General features: G+C 40.3%; 2 protein-coding genes across 2 annotated transcripts in view; both read right to left on the minus strand.

Annotated features, from left to right (window-relative positions):
- prickle2b (prickle homolog 2b) overlaps nt 1–3,467 on the minus strand; it is an 89,245-nt gene extending 85,778 nt beyond the window's left edge. The window contains exons 1-2 of the mRNA XM_034121902.1: nt 3,350–3,467; nt 2,016–2,101 (exon numbers count right to left, since the gene is read on the minus strand). Coding sequence (XP_033977793.1) covers nt 2,016–2,101; nt 3,350–3,391 — 128 coding nt within the window. The 5' untranslated portion in view covers nt 3,392–3,467. The remainder of the gene's footprint in view (nt 1–2,015; nt 2,102–3,349) is intronic.
- A 5,070-nt stretch (nt 3,468–8,537) lies between these two features.
- Nucleotides 8,538–26,825, minus strand: part of adamts9 (ADAM metallopeptidase with thrombospondin type 1 motif, 9) — a 46,435-nt gene continuing 28,147 nt past the window's right edge. The window contains exons 29-40 of the mRNA XM_034121929.1: nt 24,337–24,507; nt 21,239–21,415; nt 18,894–19,064; nt 18,534–18,728; nt 17,604–17,733; nt 17,100–17,194; nt 16,382–16,476; nt 16,010–16,143; nt 15,449–15,540; nt 14,087–14,191; nt 11,831–11,949; nt 8,538–11,476 (exon numbers count right to left, since the gene is read on the minus strand). Of these exons, the coding sequence (XP_033977820.1) occupies nt 11,860–11,949; nt 14,087–14,191; nt 15,449–15,540; nt 16,010–16,143; nt 16,382–16,476; nt 17,100–17,194; nt 17,604–17,733; nt 18,534–18,728; nt 18,894–19,064; nt 21,239–21,415; nt 24,337–24,507 (1,455 nt within the window). The 3' untranslated portion in view covers nt 8,538–11,476; nt 11,831–11,859. The remainder of the gene's footprint in view (nt 11,477–11,830; nt 11,950–14,086; nt 14,192–15,448; nt 15,541–16,009; nt 16,144–16,381; nt 16,477–17,099; nt 17,195–17,603; nt 17,734–18,533; nt 18,729–18,893; nt 19,065–21,238; nt 21,416–24,336; nt 24,508–26,825) is intronic.

A 26,825-nucleotide genomic window follows, 5' to 3' on the forward strand; every position in this document is an offset into this window, starting at 1 on the left:
ATATGGGATGACAATTTATTTATTTTTTTCTCACCTTATAGGCTCACCGTAAAGTGCTTTTGTTTGCTTAAACTAGAGGGGAATAAGTAACACCAGTGTGATTTTTGGTGAGATTATGACCATCCTGGCCAAATGTACAGGGGCGGTGCCAAATCCGGCATCAAGAACACCAGCTCTGCCAGATTATGAAGCCCCCCTGCCCTTTTATACACCATAACTCCAGAGTAAAATGCTTTTGTTTGCTTCAACTAGAGGGGAATAACTAACACCAGTGTGATTTTGGTGAGATCATGACCATCCTGGAGTAAAACGCTTTTGTTGGCTGAAGAGTTATCCTGGTGTGCTACAGAATAAATTGTGCAGACATAAATAAAATGTAAACTGAATTGAATATATTGTATTATCTTCACACTGCTCAGGATATCTCTTTCCCCAGTAATCTTCAGTGGTCCAAGTCCAGCAGGTTATTGTGCTCCATGATTAAAATGTAAGATTTGTAATGAGCAAACTATGTGCATTTGGGCTTTGTTGTTTACACAAACTGAGCTGCAGCAGCCAATAAACAACAGACATAAATAGCTCAAAACATCTCTATTAAGTTTGCTGCTAATGGAGTGACTTTGTTACTGAGTGATTGGTGGTTATAGGAGTCAGCTGAGACTGATAAACTAACAATGTTCAGTGCTCTCCTCGGACAAATGCGATGCTATTTGTACTGCATTCCCAAAATGGAGATGCAAACATTAGTCACAGACTCTCACACACTAACACAAACCACCTGTACTTCATAGTAGGATCCTTTCTTATTACTACACAGTTTGTCCCACATGTGAATGTATGTCCTCTGGTTTGTGGCAGAGTGACTGAAGAAGGCAGCAGGCTTGAATCCTTCCTGCTGCATGAAAGGTCTCTACAGTAAAAACTATTATCTTAGAGCACACAGAGCAGAACAATGGTTTCTTCACAGGAGTATGGATGGCTGATTCTATTCAAAGTACCAGAGACCTGAAAGGGTTCCTTTTGATTGCTACTATACTTGATGAAGAAACCCTACAGTTGTGCTTTAGAAATGTATCTCACAATGTAAAATGCGTACTTTACTAAATTGCTGGTGGTGCTATCAGTTGGTGACATGCAACTATTGCAGGGCAGAAAATAATTCATGAAGGTTTTACATACAGTAGCTTTAAAAGAGTAACATTCAAGTACTTTCAAAGTGCTCGAAGCCTTGATCATCACATCTAAATTGTTACTATAACTACTGTTGAGCAAAAAAAAGTACAGATTTCCTTTTTACCCACAGCAAACAATGTGTATTGACGCCAGCTGTTAATAAACCTTAATAGTATGTTTTGATCAAGAGTGAACACAAGGCTCTTGGGGAGTATTCCATTTCCTCTAGTGTGTTGTACAGGTTTTTGTGCATGTAAATGATCGGCAAAGGCTAAAATCCAAAAGTACCCTCAAGTGGAATTTTCTCTTTTCCCCTAGATTGGACTGCTTTTCTTTACTTTCTTAAAATAGTGACATAATTATGTAACATTTCCGCTTCTATTGGCAAGCGTGCAAACACTTGCACGTGATAGGCTAAGGGGCGGGACATCTCTAAGCAGTTGACCAATCACAACAGAGCCAGCTAACCAATCAGAGCAGACTGGGCTCTGGTTTCAGACAGAGGGTGAAAAGAAGTGCTGCAGAGAGAAATAAAGCACCTTTTTAACAGTATGTAAATATGTCACAGTAGAGGCACAAATACAATTAGGAAACCTGAAAATGAGAATAATAGGGCCCCTTTAAAAAAAATTGTGATTTCCAAGAACCCTGTAATGGTTTTAACTCTCATCATGTATTTGCTCATGAATGCCTCAGCTGACTGTACATCAGACCACAAGGGTGGTTTCACATCAATGCAAATCATATATTTTGCATGGAATACTCTGCACATCAGAAAGGCAACCAAATGTGTGGGCAACGATGTGATTTGGGTACATTATGGAGTGAAGTGATGCTCTCACCTCCATTTGTGCAGTGCGAAGCCGGGACACTGCTCTCCACAGGCGAGGCAGGGCTGTCCTCTGTGAGGCTCCTCGGCTCGGTTCAGCTGGGGACAAACAGTACTGTACTATAGCTTTGATCATCAAGACAACAACACGATAAAACTTTACTGTCAGATAAAGTCTGACATTTTTCTTGCATCACATCAACACGGACAAATATTAAGACAGGAAACAAGGAAACAGACATTTAACATAACATCACGATCACTGAAGAGAAACATGCCCAAGACCCTCTAACGTACATTTGACCTGGGATTTAACTCTGTATTTAATTCGATGATTGACTCGTGAACAAAAGAGTGCTGCAGTCTAACTCTATTGAATCGTGGGACCCTGTATCTCCAATTTGACAACAATTCATATTCACTGTTCAGGACATGGTTGGGGTCAAGGATAATGTTGTTGGCAAGCTTCATGATGTTATTATAATGATTCATAGAGTCTCTCAAAGGGTTGACCTACAATCTTTGAGCAGATGTTCAGGAGCAGTTTTGACAACATGGTTCATAAGTACTAAAGTGGTGAATTATTTCTCCTTCATCCCTTCAAAATATGTGATTTAATGTCTTTAAAACACTACAAGATAGGCCTTCAGTATGTTTTGATCACTGTATACACTGTATTTTAAATAGAGTTCTTAATGTAACCTGTATTAATGATTACCTTTAAATAGAGTAAACACCTGATTACAACATGCTGTACATACAATACAATCCAAAGGCAGCAACAACAAAAAAGAAAATAAACCAAAAAGGTAACATGGTAGAAGAACAGATAAAAGTAAAGTCATATGAAATTAAGAACTGATCAAGACTTTACACAACCTTAAAGTGCACGAGGAGTGATTTATATAAAAGTCTGTTTATATAGTTTATGAGAAGGGATTTAAAACATTGAACATATTTGGCAAGCCTTATATCTTCAGGTATTTCCTTTTACAGTGCAGGTGCCCTAATAGACACAGTGAGTGACAAACAAAGACTGTAGGGTAATAAAACGTTTATCATCTGTTAAAAAATGTTACAGAACTCGTTACCTACAACAAAAGCCACTGGTTAAAACAGAGGAAACACATCTTTCAACATATTTCATGCTGTGTAGTAAATGAGGCTTGTGCCAGTGTTATCATAGCACAGCAGATGTAACGTGATGCCCTTAGCAACAGGACAGAGCAGAAAACAAGAGGGAAAACTTGTATCTAACAACAAATAAGTCGCATGCGTATTCATTTTAGTCGAGACATGCTCACAATTGAAAAACACCAAACATTTAACTTTGTTTTGACCACTTACCGACCTGCTGGAATCTCTCCTCTTATAGCTGCGACTGAACATGACAGGCAGAGGATCACAGGAGAGGAAAGAGACAGGCGGCTGTAACAAATTGCGCACAGAGGGAAACAGGAGATGTGCGTAATTGTTGAAATGTCCTCGCGACTTTTTCCAAACGCACCGAGTCCAGGCTGAAATCTTGTCCTATTAACACTCCTTCATTAATGGATGGAACTGTTCCGGATTGCAGCTCCACCCTTTTCCCCCTCAGCCAATAGAGGACTAGGAAACTACTTTTGAAAAAAACTATAATTACACTCGGACAAAATCGTGATGCAAAGATACATAACAGTGTGGGCGAGCACTGACGTCCAGTCTGAGAAAACATCTGAAGGCAAAAAAATAGCACCCTATAATCATTGAGGAAATAAATGTTTTATGCGTGAATTCTCCTTCAAACACCACCCTATATTCACATAAGCAGTTGGAAAGTATTGTCAAGGCAAGGAGGCAAGTGTCATGTCTGCTGAAAGATTCAGTATGAACAGGTTAACACATTCAGAAAATACTTTTACATTTCCACGATAGTGCTGTGTCACAATATAACATAACACAACATAGACTCTGGGACAGTAGAGTATTCTTTACCCCTCTTCACTTTTAAAACTCTCCCTGTCTGACCACCTCTTTTCACATTTGTTCAGAAAGTATTCATTCCTAGCCCCCTATAGGAACGTGTGCCATGTTCACCCCGGGGTATTTGTTGTTCTTTTCCCGGTGGTCTGACAGAGATGACTGTCTTCGTGAAGTGCCTGCTATTCATCACCAGAGGAAACACAGCTTCAGTGTGAGAGTGCTCTGACTCAGAGGCACTCCTCCACCAAGATGTGCTTAAACTATATTATTTTTCCTAGATACACATTAGATACACAAAGCTCCATGCTATATCTGCAATGTCAGGCTCTCTAAAGTTCAGGTGGGGTGGATGGCATGTTAACAGATGTAATTGGACTAGTTTTTATTAAACACATTTACTTACATTTTCTGCCACTAAGATTGCATTGCACTTTCATGAATTAATGTTGGAGGATGATGTTTCTGAGTTACTCAAGGAATGTGAATGTTGAGTAGGCTCGAAGAATAATCACTAAACAAATCACAAGTTACATTTATTTGTCACAAACTGTCCACAATCATGTGCTAAGGAAGAGCATGTGACAATCAAAGCCTGCAGAATGGTGACGGTTTGGTAAGCTGATTTTATAAATCACCTTTTAGGGTCAAGGAATTACAATTTAATAATAAATTAAATAGTGATTAACTACAGTAATATATTGGGTAAGCTGAACAACCCTTGCTTAATTAAATATCAGCTCATTAGTGTCACTTTATTCATGCAGTCTATTGTGTAAAACGATCAAGATTACACTCGCTGTGTATGAGAAAATAAACTGATTCTAATGCTAAACATTCTTGTGATTCTTTTAGCATGAATATTATCTGGCATCAATTTGTATATCTCAGCTTGAAACATGATCATTATCTGAGAGGATGTATTATTATAACTTGTTTAAGCCTGTATGTGTCAATCAAACACACAATACGCCAGCCTGGAAACAGTTGTCTTCTCTTTTCTCTATCCTTGCATGCACAACATTCTGCTTTGCCCTTTGAATTTCTTTTTCTTTTTTTTTCTTGTTGTGAGAAAAACCGAGAACAGCAGATGCAGGTGTTGCTGTGTCAAAACAAAATGATTCTGCACTGAAGTGAATTGGGACAGAGAAGCAGCGAGTTCTTGTCTTTGTTTCAAGGACAGAATGCTAACCCTGAAACGCTCAGGTGCACCGGTGGAAAAAAAGGAGGATAAACTAAACAAACTGGTCACACATCAGTCTGCAGAGGAATGATGACGGTGAGATAGAAATATTGAGGAATACAGATTAGAGCAGAAATGCAGTAATTCCACATCCAGGTAAACACATACTGTATCGGGCATCCAAATTATTTGTGTGGGCCTGAAGCTTACTACTAAGCCTGAGTTCAAAGCCATCCTAGATTACCTGAAGGAATGATGATGATCATGATGGTGGAGGCTGCTGACCCTGGGGACTCATGACTTTATAACTCCCCTCATTAAGTCTTCAGTTAAGACCCTAAACACTGTTGGCAGAATTGAAAACAGCTTGCATGCTATTCCTGGGGGCAGAAATCTCATTTTTTGGTTGTACAGTCAACAGGGTGCAGTGCGTGTTAGCACAGCTAATATTGGGTTTATTTTTGTTGTTTTCTTTATAAATCTTGATCTAGGATTTCTTGATGCCATTCATTTTACCCTGAAATATCTCAAATATCTTGCTGGTGAACTTAAGACCTTGCGAAGCTTGTCAGCTGCTTGCAAGGTGCGAACATGACGTTCAGAAGTGTTGGGAACGTCTAGTACAGCCTGAAGCCCACAGCTGCTTAGGTTACTGGTGTAATCTGTGTGGGAAGGCCTGTGGGACTTGCACGATAACTGCATTCTGAAATCACAGATATGGATGTATGCAGAAAGTAGATTCATATGTGCAAAATCTGACACCCCCTAACTCTATGTTATTCCCAGATATGGACACATTTCCTCTCATCAAACAACATTAGGAGATGACAGCAACATCTTGCACCAATAAAAGCAGTCAGCAAAACCCATTCCTGGAAACCGTCCTCTTCTGAATAATGTATTCTCTCCGTGTTCTTGAGTTAGGAATAAAACTAACCATGATTTCTACCAGGGACACATATCAGTCTGTTAGGAAATTGGGGGTAAAATTATAACAGTGGTGGGTGCCATTTAGCAGCAGGAGGGCTGCAGATAACTGTAAAGGACCTTGAGGGGGATAGGAAAAAACTAGAGGCCATTGAAGAAATCCAATACAAAAACACTGAGGTGAGGGGGTGAGGAATTTGACCTGAACATAAAAACAATGAATCTACTGACTTACCCCCATAAACCTGAGTGGATGCTACGTATTAAACATATATTTAAATATATGTCTTAAAAAAAGGGGGCCCTGTTGTGCTCATTTTGAGGTTCATATTTGTGTATATTTTGTGTTTCTACTGTGACATTTACGTGTCTCATGCTGCCTGTGCTGCAGCACCTCTTTTCACCCTCCGTCTGAAACCAGAGCCCAGTCTGATCTGATTGGTTAACTGGACGGCTCTGTTGTGATTGGTCAACCGCTTAGAGATGTCCCACATTTACAATGTGTTGGAGCGCTAGCCAATAAAAGCATGAGTGTAACATATATAGTGATGTCATTATGTTACATAATTAAGCAAAGGAGTCCAATGGAGGCGTTTCAGGGGGGGGGGTGGGGGGATGTGTGAGAGAGAAACTCACAAAAACCTATATTACACACTACAGGAAAGGGAAAACCCCAAAAGCATAATAGGGCCCCTTTAATAAAAAGTGATAGACTTTTGCAAGATCCCATGAGGAGACAAACTGAATAATGCAAATTCAGATTGTTATTACAAATCTTGAGTGAGGATGCTTACTTCCAATGTGTTAACAGTGTTAGTTATATATTTCGAATATGATTCTAACCACCGGTCCAGCGTGCATGCATGTGTCAAACAGAACACACCCCTCTTAGGTCTCAAAGGAAACAGAAACCCTGAACAACCAATAGAAACTCACAGAAATACTCATTAAAGGTGCATCTAAATCTATTACCATCAACCAAAATAAACCATGGGCCTTGCTGCTTCACTGCTTGTAAGGTGCTTTTAATTTAAATCATAGCACCGACAGTGCAGTCACCCTCCTTCTGAGTCACCATCAATATCTGCACAACAAATCAGAAGTGTCAGATTATTTCCCCGTGACATATCATCTCCTGAAATGGAAAACAGATATATATTCCAAACTAATGGTTCACCTGGGTTCAAATGCAGAGAGTTACTATTGGTGCCACTTTATGTTTTGATCAGATATGCTTCTGAAAAAAAGAATTATAGCTTTCAGCAGATATACAACTATTTATGAGCAGGGAGGCAGATCTCTTCGGATTATATTTCGCTACATCTGGCAGAGCATTTCCCCGTAAATCTGTAATTTCTCTTTCAGGAATATCTGATGTAATGTATACCTGCTAACACACTGCTGTCATCTAGCTACTCTATAGATGTCTCACATCGTTCATGCGGGGGCAAGAAACAAATAGTTTTTCTACAAGGTGACCCCTGGGAAGTTTTAAAATCGACTTTGAATCATGGTTTTACTGTATATTTAGACAAGCACTCTGGAGCTGTTGAAAGCTCCCTCCTTCCCAGCCATCCTCCCCTCTCTTTCCTCTTCACACTTGTACTTATCCCCTGTACAACAACCACTCTCAGACCGCAGCTTACTCAGACTGTTGACAGACATCTGAGGAATTAATCCCCAAATGGACTTGTCAGCTCCTATATCTGTCTCACCTGATATTACCAAAACAAGATGAAATATAGATCATTTAAAACTTGTGTATATTAGTCTACCAAAGCTCCTTAAATGCATATTCATTCCGCATCGCTGTCATTTGTTACATGTTATTCCCCAGGAGGAAAAATTAAGAACATTGTAAAGTTGCATACAACTGCAACTCCTGACAATTATGGGGTTATTATGACATATACTAAAACGTTGCATAACCGTAACAAAAGTAGAGTAGTCAGTGAACTGACTAACAGCTGTTCTCTCCCACACACTCCCCCCCTGCCTGAAGCATCCATTGGACTTCTTTGTTTACTTCTGTAACATAGTGAAATCACTATGTAACACACGCGCTTCCATTGGCTAGCGCTCCAACACATTGTACATGATAGGCTAAGGGGTGGGACATCTATAAGCGGTTCACCAATCACAACAGAGCTTGCAAGCTAACCAATCAGAGCAGACTTGGCTCTGGTTTCAGACAGAGGGTGAAAAGAAGTGCTGCAGCACAGGCAGTATGAGAAAAATAAAGAGCTTTTATAACATCAAAGCATGTACACATGTCACAGTAGAGGCACAAAATAAAAATATGAAACCATGCACAGAGACAGACACTAGATCAGATCAACAAAACAAATATCAGGTCACAAACCAGCTTGTAATGATGGTAGAAGGTGTGTAATCACAATAAAGCAAGAACCTAATGATCCGAGACTGGATTTAAAATGATGACAGCAGGCATGGCATGTATTAGGCATTTTATTTCCTTCCGATCATTGCTTATCTGACCTCATACATAAATCATGCTTTTCATATGGCAGCAGCAACCCCTGCTTATACAATCTATGTAGATATGGCATACACATAAATAAATGTATTCACAGAACGGGAAATGTGTTTCCAGACGGTTCATTTTAAGGTGATACTGAAAAGTAATTCATGATGATTTATGGTCAAAATATTTACATTCACATAAAGAAAAAGTAAAATAAATATTTGCATATGAAATTAAGCATATATGACACTTTTTACTTTGTTACACTTCGATACATGTTCAATTACATGGAACATTTGTAAAATAAAATAAAAATACACTTAAATATCATAATAATCCCTTCATTTTTGACACCTGAGAACTGTATTTGCTGAACTCAATTCTGACATTCACATAAGAAGTGCATTTATCCGTTGCAACTGTCAGTAAGACACATCATGTTTACATCCCTGTGTCTTTAAAGATAATTCTGACTTGTATAGAAGCATATTTAGACCGTGAAATTCCCTTTTGCTGAAGTGTTCACATTTTCACGTACATGTACAGTAAGGCACTGAAATAGCACCAAAAAAGCTTGTGAAAGCAATTATGGCTTCTTGATCAGTTGTACACAAGTATGTCTAAAATATCTACCATAGACAGTGAAGTAAGGAAGCCCTGAGAAATCTGTTAATCAATTTTCTAAGCCTGATCTAAATGATTTTTAGCACCTTAAACAGGTACAAAAAAAGGTTCTTCAAAGGTCATCATGCTAAATGTTCTTAATCCACCCTCACCCATATGTGATGATAAGGTAACTTGCCTCTCAGGGCTTCCATATAAAAAGACTTAGCGACTAATTTATGTTCATTGTATCTTCTCGACTGTCTAAATTCTTTCTGTGTCCTTTAATTGTTCAGCTAACATTTATAAAATCAGCTCACAAAACTGCATAAACCTGGTTAAAGAGATACGAAAAAACATTTATATACAGAAAAAGTACCCTGATATTGTCAGATAAACAACACGTGAGAATGCTCAGTCGCATATCAGTATGTACAGTTTAAACAGACTCTTAAAAACAAAGACGGAGGGAAGAATGTGAGGTATGGAAGGCAATGGTTTACAGGCAGCATCTGGACAGAGGTTTCGCTGCGGGGCCTGCGGGCTCAGCTGTTTCTGAGGTGTCTCCAGGGCCGACCAGTGCATTATACCTCTGGAGTATCTACTGGAAACTCTCCTGATAAGATAACCTGTCTGCTCTGTGGAAGCTAAAGGCTAATGGCTCTCCCCGGTCACTGCACGCTATACCTGAGAGATATGCACCAACACAGAGGAATGTGGTTCTCTCTGATGTCTGGCAGCAGAATCTCTACAGATCTTGTAACCTACAACCTTCTCCTTATGATCCAGTAATGTGTTTGTGTGCGTACAGTGTGTTTGTGTACTGGTAAACATCTCTCTTACTCCCTAGCTCTCGCCTGTAAATCCCAACCCTTTCTCGACATACACACACTTCATTCGAGAAACATACGTTATTATTATATCCTTCAACGACTCCTGCTGTCCTCCCACTGCCAAGAGGTTGCAGCTGTGATAGTTTACAACTGAATGAATCTGAATCAAGACATAATCAGAATGATACTGATGCTAATGTTTGGATAGCAGGAAGGTTCATTCATTCTATCCTACTGAAAAATAGAATACACACTATGCCATTAATGAGCAGAAAACTGTTCCATCCTACATCCTCAATTTAAAAAGGCACAATGAGTAGAATTTTCCTCAGAAAACCAAGTGGTTTGCGTCTCCAAAAACCCTCTGCTTGTATTTTCTTGTATATTCTTGTATCTTATAATTTAGTTGTGTTTGGGACGGTTCTGGTTTGCCAGACGGATAGCACGCCACATCGCTAAAAGAAACTACAAAAATGTCAGACACAGCGCTGAATAAAAGTGAATATAGCACTGGCAACACCAAGCAGAAAAAATAACTCAATTGAACTCTTCCCCCCGCATTCATTAAAACTAAAATTCCGGTTTTAATACGTGTTTTTTCCGGATGCAGGTGTGTTTTTCATGACAGCAACACCTGGCCTTTTCCTGCAGTGTGTTATTATTTATTGCACTTTTCTCTTTCCGTCCAGCTGCAGTTAACAGCTGGAGAGATACAGATGGGGCAGCCGGACCACCATATACCCACTTTTTAATATACTAGACTACAGAAACAAAACCTGAGTACAGGGATAAGAAGAGTGCTCAGTTAGCAAGACACTGAATGTTGTACGCTGCCACAGAGTAGAGTAGTGGAAGTAGCTGGACGATTTTAGCAACAGTTGCCCACAATTTACACCTGGAAGGATTGCTGAACATACGGTTAACATCAGACTATGAAAATTAACTTCCTCGATTCCTCTACAAGAACTGCCCCATTGCACACAGTGTACAACATAACTATGGTTATAGTATACACCAATCTGGCCTGAAGTAGTGAAAAACGACCCACTGGAGACACCTCAATGGATATGAACAGGTCTGGTGACCATCACAACAATAACGTTACAGAACCTAATTAAAAAAGGAGTACATGGCTGTACCAGATGAAGTCTGGTTTAAATAACTACTCGTACTAAAAAGTCCAATTGGCAAATATCCAAATTGGAAGGCACATTCTGGCGAAAAACTGATAAATGGCAACTGTGTGGTATTTACTAAGGACGGTTCAATCATATTACAGTACAAAAATAAATTGAGAGTACAATAAATAAGACATTTGTATCCTGCTATGTACAGTACTTACACCAAGTTCATTTACACTATACATACTGGAGAAAAAGAGGTCAGGGCGGGTTTGGACTCTGAATGGCTGTAGCACCAAAGAGGAGGGAAGTCTCGACACAATAAGAACCTGAAGATGGACGGCCAAATGGAGGAAACAGATGCTAAAAAAGACATGCAAACAACATTAACGCTAAATCAGTTACTGATCAAAAACCCAAGGAAATACTTCAACCCTGGAGTTAAACACACAACCATTCGTTATTAACCATATAAGTTACAGGTGTATTCAATAATGTTGATGGCTAAAAACATAAGCCTGGTTTATTCCAAGTATTATGGTTCTCAGGCAACCGATATGATCATTAAAACATTAAAAACATAAATACTACGTCAAATGTGAGTTACAGCAAGTTGCGTAACGTGTTTTTAATTTTGGTGATAGATTTTAAGTCCCTCCTTTTTTTGGATTACAGATTGTGCCTTTTATATTTAAAAAGTATAATTAAAATACCTACCTCATGTGTTTGATGGTATTACAGTAGATCTACTCCACTGTTACAGGCAGGCTGGAGCCAGAGGACGGTGTACATTTACCGCAGTAGCCTCCACACATTCCTGACACGCTGCTGCCATCCTGTGGACACATGGGGAATAACATCAGGATTGTGTGATTCTGCTGTAATACAGATGCTGATTATGAGAACAAAACAAATACTAAATATATAGAACATAGCATAGAACCATAAGGGAAATGTCTCCAGGATCACGTTGAAGCATTTTCCCCTGTCACTGATCTTTAGGTGTAAAACAGAGGATGTTTAAGAAGTGGGTAAAGATAGAAAACATCACCTTAATAGGTAGCATTGTTTTTGGCCTCTTAAATTTGAATTTCCTTCATAAATGCACACAAACACTGAGGCCCACCAGGCACGTTGTATGTAGGCACTGTGTATAAACTAGGTAATCACGTACAGCATAATGGATATTTTGTCCAAACATTGCATTAGATCAGGGATGGGCAACTTGGATGGTGGTGGGGGCCACATAATGTATGTACTGGCCACCAGGGGGCCGCAGATTCACTTGGAACACACACACACACACACACACACACACAAATTGCATCTTCATTGACATTTTACAATCTTTCAGGGAACATCCTCTAATAAGCTCACTAAACAAATATCAGTTCACAGAAATGTTATTTAATTTTTACAAGTGGCATGTTTGTATTGAACAGGTTATTTAACAGTGGAATAAAACTATTTTAAACTATTGGAAAGCACGGAAAATGTGTGTGCATTGAGATTAACCATTAAGATGACATGAACATGAAGTCATGAACACTAACCCAGACATTAGTTGTCTAACTTGAACCTAGCTAAAACACTTGTAGCCTGTCTCTGCTGACTTACAATAAGGGGAATGTCAACACAGACACCTGTCAACCCGCACTCTGCTGTTCCTCAGCGCCGCTCCCCCTCCCTCCCGATGAAATTATGAATGTAAGGCGTATAGTAATCATAGATAACACGGCAGGGTCCGTGACAGTTTGTTTTCATCTGATTTCAAATAAACAAAGTCTTGGTTTTTAGAATATTAAACTTGTTTTGCCAAATTCAGATGATAAATACAACTTTTAAGCTTGTAAAGGCATAATTACAAGCGGTAACTTAACGTCACAGCAGGCATAACAACAGCCGGTGTTTCTTGTGAGTGTTTCCCCGGGAAACAAACACAATACACACAAACGCGTCACAGATTATTTCACGGTATTTGGCTGCCGAACGAAATCATGTACGCAGCTCGCGACGTAACTAGGAGTCTAGTGGACGGTATCAGTACTACAAGTACTTTCCTTTTTTTCTAAACGCGAAAAGTACGGTGAAAAGTACTCCGGTGTGAACGCGCCTATTGTTTATAAATTAATATGAGGGCCGCAAAAAGAGGATTTTTTTTTAGGATGGGCGCCATTTGCCCATCCCTGCATTAGATGATCGTGCCAAAAGCACTATCCCACGACATGAAAGCCACAGCGTGCAGCGAGTGGTTTGTCTGATCTCCTCTGGAGTGCTCTCCCAGTCCCACTGTCACAACCTGGCTTTGTTTAAATCTGCCTGGAGAGCCCACAGCAGGCCGGCTGGCTGAGGGTATAAGAATGTGAACACTTTTTGGCATCAGAATTGCCTCATGTTTTCACCTTACCAATATACTCTCTCTGGCTTGAGCTCCATCTCAAAAGAGGAGGGCCCTTGAGAGAGCAGCTGCCCAAAAAGGGTCCTTTTTTCAACGAGTTTATTGAAAGAAGTCGAGCTGGGAATACAGAACCCACTTGGGACGATGCCCACCCTGAAGCCCAGAGGACATGCAGAGAGGAGAAATGGTGGAGCGAGGGATGGAGTATCAGAGGTAACAGAACAGAGTAGACGAGATGAGGCAGTAAATAGAGAGAGTTACAGATACTGCGGGTTGGAAAATGGGTTCTAAAAGAGTTGCTAGAGGATATAGAACAAAAATAAATTGTAAAAACTAACTCACTAATTACAGAATATAATCAAATATACATTTAAACTGTTGTAAAAAGCCAGAGGCCCAATACCTCACTGTGAATGTTGTGAATTAATTAGGGATTTTAATGAGTTTTATTTTGAGTTCTCGTTTTTAAAGGGTGTTCTCTGAATCTTTCAGATGGCTCAGTTTTGATTGAAGATTGCTGTCATTTTGGGAGTTTTTCCCATAGACAGTGTACATATGCATCATAATGCCAATACCTGTGATTTTCGTATATCAGTCACTGCATAGTTGCCCTGGGAGATCCATGAGGTTTCCTTTGCCACCCTGAAACCTGTTCCTGAGAGGTTGATCCTGAAGCGCCCCTGACAGAAGAGAGAGAGAGAGAAGGATTAGATATCCCGGAGAAATGTATGAAAAAAACATGAGAACGTAATTATAAGTAATGATGAATTAGAGTGAGGCAACTGGTAATGTTTTGGGACATTTTCCTGGAACACATCCAAAACTAGAGGCATTAACTGGTTGTAAAAGGATGTTTACTTTTTTAATGGCAGGCATTTTTACATGTCATACTGCGGCAGAAGAAGCACAAGTGTATCAGTAACACAACTGCATGCCATTTAGCTGTACTCAATGCCTTTTAGTACAGCAGACTTTGTTTTATATTCAAATCAACTTTCTCTAATGAATATTTCTCATCATTTTTGTTAGCTTGGTGCTTAAACACCCGCTAAGGTGCTTGCCTCATATTTTCTTGCAAGATTTTGGAGTGCAGTGGAAATGTTGTCCTTTGAAGGGCTTAACGCCAATAAGACATCGATTGGAGCAGAATATTGTATCATAATAAGATTTTATACATTTTTGGAGAAAAAAAACACAGCGGCTTTGGAAGCTTCTTCCAACGCTTCTGCCCATTCACTTTGAATGGGGTGATGTCACTTTTCGCCGAACTGCATTGTGGGAAGCAGAGCGGAGCTTTCCTGGCGTTTCAGGCTGCAAAAGTTGAGCAATGTTCAACTTTTGAAGCTTCTGAAGCTTTCGGTGGAAGCGTCAGCCAATCGAATCATATGCCAGTACAAGCTCTAGCCAATCAAACCGCTGCTTGTGTGTCAGGGGCGGGAGATTCATGTGATTGGTTGTTGGTCAAGCTTCAGACACGCCCGCCGGCAAGCTTTTTCCAAAGCCGCTGTGTGGACGGGCCGTAATACACTTTCTTATGGACAGGGAAGTTATAGGAAATGTCAGGATCACATTGTTGGACATACTTCCAAGAAGCCACAACTGGAACCTCACTCTGCAAAAAGTATAAATACTTTTCATAATTGTGTAGCCTTATCTTAAAATATGCAGAAATAAACCGAATGAGTAGATATAGAAAAATGTTGATAGAGAATGCTCAAAAGTTTTAAATGAAGCTCCAAAGCTGTGATCTATTCAGTTCAGCCTTACACTCAGTATGTCTGTTCACTGGAATAGCTTACTAAAACTCGATAAACAGCGGAGCCATCATTAATGTTATTAGTTTAACTTGTTTTTTTCCTGCTATGACAAGTCTTTAGTTGGTGATGACAAATCATTTCGCCTCCTGTCATATAACTACCAGCTGCTGTTGTTCTCACCTGTGGACAGCGTGCTGCGCTGTAGCAGTCTCCAGCTGTAGCAAAGGGAATGTTCTTGCCTTCCCGGGTGACAGCAAACTGCCAATCTGTAGCTGAGCAACAGAAAAGACAAACAAGTCAATCAAATGTGTCGTGACAGATATTCTTCAGAATTGGCATTTTGTGTGTGTGCTACAGGAACTCCGATGAGCTTTTATAATGGCAGCTTGCATCTGCAGTAATGACCTGTGTTAGTCTAAATCCAGCCTTAGTTTTAGGGTCAGTTTAATGGCAATATCAGTATAATTTCATCTACTTACAGCAGTTCCATTTAATCCCCTCAAGCCTTGTAATTGTGTGTTGCTTAAATGAACCCTAAAGACATCTTGAGCCCATTAACCCTCATGAGCACGGACATAATTAAATGGCAAAGGAAGTTCTTATTTGGGAGTAATGTGGAGTTAACACTGGCACAGGATGCTGTTATATGTGTGTGTGTGTGTGTGTGTGTGTGTGTGTGTGTGTGTGTGTGTGTGTGTGTGTGTGTGTGTGTGTGTGTGTGTGTGTGTACTAGCCACTCACTGATGAGGTTCATCTTGCTGAGGTCCAGGCGGACTTTGGAGAAGGTGGTGAAGCCGGCGGCGGTGTAGTCTCTCCGACAGTCACAATCCTCTCTCCTGGAGTCATTGGGTGGACACTGGGTGGGGTCATTGAGCCTGGGAAACACACACACACACACACACACACACACACACACACACACACACACACACACACACACACACACACACACACACACACACACACACACACACACACACACACACACACACACACACACACACACCCCTTCATTTTACACTTCCATGGAATTTCTTCATTTAGGGACAGGAAACTGTGCCAGGAGTCAGTTGGATGTTGGCTATTCTCATTGTTATCATGTTCACTGTTTACCTGAAGCCAAAGATCTCTGAAAAATTCTCCCCTTCTCCAGTTGTCAAGGTGATGTACTCCTGTGGAGTCTCTGTCTGCATTCCTGCACAGTAGACCTGAAGAGAATAAGATGAGGGCGGAGGAGGGAAAGGAGACGTGGTATTCAGAGGGAGGAGGAGGAGTGGGGAACCATGGGTGAAGGAGGGGATGGAGGTGGTAGGATGGCAGAAAAAAGGAGATTGAGAAGAAGTGCAGATTGGAAAGGAGGAACAATAATGGTGTTGAGGAAAAAGAGTAGACCATAGTCAGTTTGAAAGGCAGTCAAAGCATTTCCTCTGACTGTGTTCTAAAACATATCGCATTACTAAGAAACCTTGTACACAAAACCACAGCACCAAACGTATGCCTAGACTCAAGCTAGTAAAGGTGAATTTAAAGCACTTTGTACTGTAAAGAAGCCCTTTACACAGTCACAACACAGCAGCAAAATGTATTGTAAATTATCCAAAAGTTAAGTGTTGCTCTTCCCTCATAAATAAAACCTATAATAGCTTCATACACCTTTAAAAAAAAAAACTTCAATTATACATTTCAAATTGTGTAATAAGTGTATTTTCAAAAATACAAACATGTCTTTAAGATCTAGATGTTTTCTTCCAAAATGTGCAAACTGTCAAAGATGTGGGGATCCATTGCAACCATGTGCATTTGTTGGTCAAAATAAACAATATATTCCTACCTTGAGTGCTTTTCCTTGAATATTGAGAAAGTGTTCGCTGTCGGGGAGGGGGCCGTTCGTGCTCTGGACGCCCTGACAGCTAGAAGGTAAATGGCCTTGGAGACACAAAGGAAGTGGATATAAGTCGGTATACAGTACAGTAGTGCGAAGATTTAACACAGGGCAGATACTCAGGCCCTATACACACACATGTGCACGCATGCAAACACACATTTCAGGGGTTAAGTCAAGTGTGACAAATCGCTGCATCAAATCAAAGAAAAGGGAAAGCCACTGACTCTTTGATGTCCCATCGTACCGTTGGGAAGTAAATACACTGGATAGTGAATCTTTGATGTTTGCCTCTGATCATAACTATTTCACTAAAGGCCAAGTCTCTGAGATGACTGGATCAAGTCAAGCCATGCCTAACACTGGAATTTGGGGTGCATTTAGTCGGCCTGAACCTAACCCTGGTAGTCTTGACCTTTGTTAAAAGAGGAGCAATCGTCTCGCAGTACTCACAGCTTGGATTCCTGCAGGCTTTTCTGGCCTCTGGCATGGCCTCCTGAGAACACCTATTGCTTTCCTGAGCGTCTGCTGACACACACTGCAGCGTCCGCTCCATCACTCCGTCACCACAGCTCACTGAGCACTGCGGGGGGGAAGAGAACCGGGACAGAGTGAAAACAGAAACTTGTGGATGAGAGTCACATCAGCAGTTTCTATCTTCAAAGTGTCGACTTAAAAACATTCATGTGCACGGACATTTTTGTGCATGACACAGGTTCAAGAAGAAACAATAATGTTATTAGTTTCAGGCAATTTATGGGAAAGAAATCATTGAAATCTTAGGAATAGAAAATAGTGTGCATTAAAGGCTGTTTTATGTAATACAATTGTAGTCGATCATAATCAAGCGCAAATATAAAACTTCAAGGAAAGTGTTAAAGAAAATGTGAGTTTCAATCTAATACTGTTATGTTGATATTAACAGTTAAGCTAAAAAGGTTTGACATTTCATCACAAAAAACTACAGGAGACCTGTTCAACTTGCATTTATTACGTTGCAATAAATCTATGATAACACTTTATTCTTGGGAAATACTTCTCTTTGTACAGGGCAAAGAAGCCCTGAGACAAAAACAAGGAAAAATATCTGGTGAGCATTTCCTTAATTGATTCACCCCTTTGTTTATGACTCTAAAACAGGTGATAACACGTTTTTGAGGTTCCTTATATTCTTTTGAAAGTGTGAAACAGGTGGGAAAAGTAGTAACTTTTTTTTGTACCTGTTAGTCAAGAAAAGTATTTGTATCAGACTCAAAAACATTTTTATAACACTTGCCTCTCAGGGCTTCCGTATCGAGGTTTAATTTTAGGAGAAGACATGCATGTTCCACACTGAAAAGACACAGATAAGTGAATGGACAGCATAACCAAGCCCTCGCTCACCAGTCCCCAGATTCCAACCCTCCACTCCTGTGGCGGCTGGCATGGCTCCAGATTACAAGGCATGTAGCTCTCAGGGGGGGTCCCGGGGCAGTTGGACAGAGACTGATGGCCATACTCATAGTTGTCATTCTCAGCATGCACCTCGCTGCAGGAGACCAGACGCTGGCGGTAGCTCTGACCACAGCTGGCTGAGCACTGGAGAAGAGAATGAATCACAGGCATGAAATAAAAACAGTACACTGGATTTGAAGACGGTGATTCAGATTAATTGTCTTTTTAAAGAGTTAAGTATTGCTAGTTCAGAGTAAACAGATTTATAACTATTCAGATTACAACATCATTTAAAGTTCACACTCTCACCTCAGTCCATTCCCCTGTGATCCAGATCAGTTCACAGGCGTGGGTGCTGCAGCTCTCTATGTCTGGAGGTCTGATCTGGTTCACGCAGTACATCTCATGCACCTCCTGCTGGTTGTGGTCCACACACTGCAAGGCTCGCTGTCGATGACCTGCTCCACACGACTTACTGCACTGTAGTGGAGATGAGAAAGACAAGGGCCTTTAACAAACATGGCAAGTATAAGAGTGTTATTAGGAGAGATATGACATTCCTATACTTAGATGCAATGTAATGCAATGTTAAGAGAGCAGCAGAGATCGGCAGCAGCGGCCCCTCGCCCGCTTAGTAACAGAGCTCATTTATGAATTAAAGGTAAGACAGGGTGATTAACTGACATATGATGTCATTTTGAGGGTGAAGTATTTCTTAAAAGTCAACCTACCTATAATTGGTCATGTCTGGCTGCAAACTACATCATTTTAAAGAGGCCCTATTATTCTTTTGGGGGATTTACCTTTCCTTTTTGTGTTATATAGGTTTTTGTGCATGTGAATGGTCTGCAAAGGCTAAAAGTTCCCTCCAGAGGGAGTTTCTCTCCCACACACTTGAGCTTCTTTAGAAGAGTACTAAGCATTATAATAACATAATCATTCATAAGTCACTACCCAGGTTAAATCGTTTTTATTGGTGTTGCTGTGAAAGTGGTGTTCTCTGAAGAAGTTGACCTTATTGCAGAACCACCTGGACCTTTGTCTTACTACATTCAGGTCCATGTAGTAACTCAATTATTAGGACATTCAATCTGCAAAAGACGTAGGTTGAGGCTCAGAGAGGCTTCCACTTGCGTCAGAAACACTCTGTGCCGTAACAAACGCAGCGGACTCCAGCTGGTCTTCATCACTCTTAATTTGTTCAACAATGTCAAACAACTTAAATACCTGGAACTGTTTTTCTGAGCTGTGCTGCTGTACTATGAAATCATTAACATCGCATGATGAGTGCCTGAGTTTCAGTATGTGCTGGTTAAATCAACGATAGACAAATCATTTGGCCAAATATTTAATTCTAGGTAGGTTAGAATAGAAGAAGTAAAAATGTTGGAGTTCCCAATCATCTCTGATTTGTGTACTGTAGATTGAGTCCACAGTGTATATTGTATAAAACACACACTGCAGGCATGTTAACCCATAGCAGGTGAACCCATGTAATTACCTCCAGCTTTACACTGCAGGCAGAGAGCTCCAAACACTTCTCCAGAATAATTAGACTCTCCTTTGAGAGGAGACATTTCATGCTGCTCAATGACCCAGATTCAACATCACTTGAACACGGGGAAGAAGAAACTCCTGCTGCAGCTGCCTCTTCTAATAACCCCAACTCTCAACAAGGGTCTGTAGCCTCCAGCCAATAGAAAATTACTGGATGTTGCTCAGCAGGAATGTACCCATTAAATAAAGCCTGGGTATGACTGCCAACTTTGCATGTTCTGGCTTTAGAGCAGATAAAAGATAGATAACAGTGTAAATTAATACGTGAGTATGAATACAAATAAAGGATCAATAATAGAGATTCTTAATTATTTTATGTTTACTTGTAAGTGCCTGTGCAGGTGGTCTTATATCAAATTCTTAATATAAAAAATATATAATTGACTGAATCAGCTAACAAAAATTTGGGACGAGAAAAATAAATAAAATAAAATAATTTAAAGAACAAAAACTCAACAAAGCTGCTATACTGTTTAGAGGTGCGATTAAATAGGCAAAACAATGATGCATGAATGAGTCCTAAAACCGAGATATTAGGCAGTTTAACATTTCTCGTTCCCTTGGCTCAATCATTGATGTGTTTTAAGTTGTATGACTGAAACAGGATCTTGTCAGAATTCTGGCATTCATCTCAGAAAACTAAATCACTTTAGGTCTGATTTTTATAGAATAATTATTATAAAAAGTTATTTCAGGGGCCTTTAACTCAACTTTTATTGTAGAAGGCTTGTTAACGTTTAGATAACTACCATTAATGCCTCACAGGTGTTCATTAACTTTAATTAGTGGTGGAATACAGTCTATGGAAAAAGTACTCCTGGAGAAAAAGCGAATTGGCCAATCAAGACTAAGATCGGAAATCCAACGAGGCTTTGCGTGTGTTTAAAAAAAAAAGGATCATCTGATTTTCATGAGGGCCATGCAGCAGCAGCAGCAGCAGCAGCAGCTCCCCTCCTCCTCCTCTCCTCCCCTCACCGACTGCACTGCCTCCGCCTGAAGCAGCCACTCACACTTCAGATAAGACAGAGTTCATTCATCCTCGCCCTGTGGAGACTAAAAGCTGCTTGTTTCAGCTCACAGGTCGCCATGCAGCTTACCGTCTGCCACTCTCCTTCTCTCCACCGGTACCGGGAGGGGCAATCTGCCCCCCGGCAGCTCTGGCTGGACGCCGGTCTGGACCGCTGGGAGCAGCCGCTCTCGTGCGGGCTGCGCCGGTCTCCGCCCCGGCAGAACACCTCGCGCCGCTGGACGCCGTCCCCACACGTTGCGGAACACTGGAAGCAGGACAGATAAGTCGTTTCAAAATCTTTTTTTCATTGAGTTGAACTTTTTTGTTTTACTGCATGTCAAATAGTCAACTTATATAGTTGTGCGACTCTCGCGATAAGCAATGAACCACGTGAGTTTAATTGTCTAATGGTGGCCTATATCCCATTTGTATCGATCTATGGTGTTCTACTTGTTTGAAGATTAATATAGCATGTATTTAACGAAATATACGTCATACTTAATATTTAATCTGCTGTATTGTCCCTCTACTGTTATTTTGTGTCCCTTTATTTGTTCCTAAAGTTATTCAGACATTCTGTCTTTTGTGTCAGCTGTTATAGATTTAAATGAATATTTGTCTGTAATTATTAACTATGAGACCTTGGCATTCCAACAATATAAATTGAGTTCATAAAGGCATGGTGTATTATTTTTAAGAAAGTTTGCAAAGATTAAATAACTGCAACAACACCTTCATGTTTATTTGTAAGTGATATGGTTTATATTAACTTAACTTATGTTTTCTTACAGAAATGGGAAGAAATTCAAGTTGGCGCCTTGAAAGCAGAAGGTTTTGTGAAACCATGTTTTTAATTAAAGTATGTTTTGTTTTCTGCTTTAATACAAGACACAGTTTTACATAACATAACAAATGTCAAAAAACTGTTTTGTTTTATAATAATTATGTTCATGCATTAACCCAATCACATGATGTGAGCAATGCGTAGATCAGATTTGTAGGGGATTTTTAACAGTAATTATCTTGTGTACCTGCATTGTACTGTCATGCTTATGCAATACTCCACTTCAATATTAATTTATACAATTAAAGTGAAGGTTTTTTTGGAGGAAAATGTCACAGAGGATATGACATGAGTGTTTGAGTCATTGAGAGACTGAGACTAGCATCATAACTCAGATTTGTGCAGGTTAAAAATCTTGATGATTTGTATATCATTTACTCCCCCTGTGTAACTATGAATTTTTGAGGAAACTCAAACTCGCATGCTTCCATGATTAATGAAAATCAATGCTTTCTCAAAACATCAGTTTAAAACTCTTGCACAATGTATAATTCATATCTCAATTATGCTGCTCATAACTTACGCATTTTCACTCAAACCTCAATATTTAATACACTTCTGCATGAACAGTCTCACACTTGCACTTGCCTTGTCCGGAGCTTCAGTGAAATAAATGTTTGGGAATATGTTTTTGATTTCAAATTCTGCTCTTGTGAAACACGGCCCAGATTTCTTTAATTGATCATGAATTTCCTTTCGTCTTTGAATTCTTTGTTCACCATGGAGTCATGCGAGAAAGCAAAGTTTCATTCCAGAATTCAAAGTAACACAGGGTGAATACAAAATATTATTTTGCGGGTAAAGTATTCCTTTAGGGGTGAAGGAAGCAAAAAACACGTGCAGATGATTCAAGCTGAGGTTCCAGAGTTTCTACATGAATCTTTAAGAATACAGACATAGTATATCTTAACTTATTATCTTATACTTACAAGTTTAGTCATTTGTGATACAGTTTAACTTCAGGAGTTGAAACATCTGGGCAGCCTGCTGCATCATGGGTAAACATACTTGACTGGGAGTGTGTTCGATATTGCATATTGACATACTGCATACTTATTATTGTGTACTGCGTATTGCATGCTAAAATGACTATTAAGTATGCCATTCCAGCAGACTGTGCACACTGTTATAAACTCAAGCAACATGTCGTCTCTGACTGTATCCATCACAACCTTAATAGTCCAAGCTACCATCAAACAAAAATGTTTATCACAAATGTAAATCTACTTTATTCTACATTTTCCAGTATTATTTTATTAATATTTAAAAAATATCAAACATGTTGAAGATGTTTCTACACAAAATGAAATGTGCGAGTTCCTGTGTTTTCCACATTTGTAAGCACACACACTGTTGCTGGATGGTGCCAAACAATCTGCCTCAAAGTTTAAACAGGCGCAATGCATTTTGGGTCATTTGAGTAAGTAGGCTCACGCCCCATAAATCCTTTCTTATCTAGTTTAAACCTGGGCATTTCTTGCATACTCAAAATCTACAGAGTATGCAGTTGTGGACTATCTACTCAAATTTACATCATACTTAGTATGAATAGTATGTAAGCGTCTGATTTCAACAGAGCCTCGTGTGGAGTATCATTTTCTCCTGGCATGAGTCCTGCTCCACAGCTGTTTCAGAGCAAACTCACATCCTCTTTGACATGTGGAGCACAGATGTGGCTCTGTGCTCGGACTCTTGGCTAGTGGGGTGAATTCAGCAAAAAAATGACAGGAGGGAAGGACGGAGAGAAAAAAGAGACATGGAGAGTTAAGGGAGAGGAAGAAAAATGCTCTGCAGCAGCCCAGGTGCACGTCGTGAGTGTGTCTGGCATGTTTAGTAGGGCATTCAAAGAAAAGACGCATGTGGTTCCCATTGGGGAGGCAGAAGATAGAGAGGGAAAGAAAAGTGAAAGAGAGAAAGAAGGCTTGAAAGAAAGGGATCTGTGGGGGAAAGAGCAACATTGAGAGAAGGATTAAATAGAAAAGAACATGTCGAGATGAGAGGGGTAGAACAACACTAGATGGACCTACAGAGGGGTGCACATCCATCCTGCTGTCGTACCCTCTGTACTGTAAAGTTGCTGCCCCAGTATACACTATCTTTAAAAACCCTATTAGCAGGCACCCCGGGTCTGTGCTGCAAACCACTGTGTGATGTGTAAAAGCTTAGTTAGTGGTCTGGCATGGTGCATAAACACAGTCGGGTCTAGCTGCAGATGTTTACACACATATACTTTCCAGCAAGCTGGTAAGCATTAAAGAGAAAAGAGAGAGAGCTTACTGGCCTGGCAGCGTGAGAACACGAGTGCTAGAGGAGTGTTTTCTAGCAGGGTCAAAGAGTCCTACCTCTCCCCAGTTGCCTGTCTTCCACTTGAAGCATTGACCACCTTTGCAGCGCCTCTGCTTGCTGGGTTTGGGGGACAGATGCTGGCAGCTCTCTTCTGAAACGGGGCGTCCTGACCCGGTCACACAGACCACCTTCCGGGACTTGAACCCTCTTCCACAGGAGGAGGAGCACTGCAACAGGTCAAAAGAAAGAACAAGTGAAATTGAAGTCAAAAGGTACGTTTGGTGTTCAAAGTGCAACTTTAAAAAATAAATTCAGATGTTAAAAAGCATGATTGGGTTTCATAAGTCTGAATAAGAATGAAAAAAAAGGAGATTATTGCACAGCTTTGATTAAAAAACATGCATTTATTGAACACGATCAATTTGTGGATGATTTTTAGACTGAAAAAAAGGAGTGATATGACACCCAGATCCACGTGGGTAGCTAGTCCAATGGCAAAGCGTGCCCGATCAACCCGGTAGCAGTTTGTTTCATATCCGGGTTCACCGAGTTACTGAGAGTCTAACACGGTGTGACAGGCAGACACACACACACACACACCAATGTTACAGGAGGGAGTGGAGGAGCTGGCCTGTGCTCGATCAAAGGGGGCTTTGCATGAGGGGATGGATGGGAAGCGACAGTCTCAGAGTTAAACGAGTATGCGACCCAGCGTGTGGTTGCTGTCCTGACCAGTGACAGACTGTAATAGACAGGAAAATGCTGTGACCTCTGACCTCATTCGCGGCGGGCAAGGCACACTAAAGGAGGGGCTAATAAAATGCTTGGAATTTCATTTGTAACGCACTACATTTATAAGAATTACACATTTGTAAGTGCTGTCAGTTAATACAAATGTATGATTCAGCTCACAATGAGAAATTCGTCATATTACCGGTGTGAATTTTACTCGGGTATTGTTGTGAATCAGTTTTAATAAAATATTACACTGACTGTGTTGCCTTTATATCTTTAAAACAGCACTCTCATTATGAATTGTAGCACACATGACTAGAAGACTTCCCGGTTGATGTAATAAGTCACTTATAGTCCTCCTAATATGTATCCCCACTGAAAGATTGTATTTTTGATGTCTGACATATAAGGAAACACGTTTGGTTCGGATGAAATAAAGTAAATGGCAAATCACAGGTGCATTTCAGAAAACGTCACTAAATGTAAGACTTGACCAGGCTGTGTTTTTGTTCACGTCAGGTATTTCTTTTAAAGGTTTGTATACTTTTTTTTTTACAAGGGCTTTCCTGCTGTTCTAATGTGCTAAGATGGAGCAGAAAACCTTGAGAACCACTACAAATGAGTCAAATAAAACACCATGTTGGAGATGCACTCCTACACACAGGGTTCATTAACTTTGCCCAACTCAACATTTCCTACCTGCAATAAACTATATAAACAACTTTATTTGTGGACTTTTTATTAGCAGGAGGTAGAGCAGGTCCTCTACTCATCACAAGGATGGAAGTTTGATCCCTTTCTCGTTCTGTACACAAGTCATTAACCATAGCGCTACATTTCATTTCAACAGTGTCAATCACTAGTTTGATCGGTCATTCTTCAATCCATGGAATTGCAGATACAACATTTAAATTAAGGTATAAAGCGGCAAAGCATTGGTAAGCACCTTGTAAAATGACCCCCGCCCCCCCCCCCTAAATAAACCACTATTCAATGTCAGCACAGCGTTTGGGAATCCTATTCAACTCTTGTTTTGTTGGGTTTTTTCATCCCGGGATCACAGCAGTTTCCCAGAACTATGTCTGTGCTGATGGGATGAACCGGGAAGGGGCCCCTCCCCAGATCAAACGTGACCCTTGACCCACCAATACACCACTGCATTGTCTTGTTGACAGCCCCCCCTCCTCGTTTGAGTCACTCTCACTGGCCCCCATATTGGTACACCGTCATCAAGTTGCATTAGACCATAGACGAGCAGCCCGACAGAAAGGGTCAACTTCACAGCGGAGCACGCGTCACCAGGCGTCCCAGAATAAGCCGGGGGTCAGCATTAAGAATTAAATAAACACAGTAAATGAAATGGGAGGCATTGTCTCACAGGACAAAGATTCACCTTATAGAAAGAGCTTTGAACTCCTGACACAGACGCTAAAAGCATGATGGCTTTCAAGAGGTCAGCAGAGGCCCTGACCACTTAAAATAACAAGGATATTGCTCAGTGATTTGTGCATTTTCATTCAGGAAAAACACCCCTGTTGAAAAGACTGGCAGGGGAGGACTGCCTAATAAGCTTTTTGCCAGGCCTCTCTTTTGAAATCTTTTAGTCAAAGTCAAAAGGTAAAACCCCAAATAATATAGGACACTTCCTTATCCACAAACACACTGTAATTACCATGAAGCAGGAGCTGGTAATCTTGAGTTAAATACTTCATTATAGGGCTCAGAAACAGAACTACAATGTTGCAAGAGCGAGGTTATTGGCATGATGAATGTTGTTAAGGGTTAGTACTTATAGTACTTGCAGTTTTCA

The sequence above is a fragment of the Trematomus bernacchii genome, unplaced genomic scaffold, assembly GCF_902827165.1.
Source record: "Trematomus bernacchii unplaced genomic scaffold, fTreBer1.1, whole genome shotgun sequence".
In the NCBI taxonomy this organism is placed as follows: Eukaryota; Metazoa; Chordata; class Actinopteri; order Perciformes; family Nototheniidae; genus Trematomus; species Trematomus bernacchii.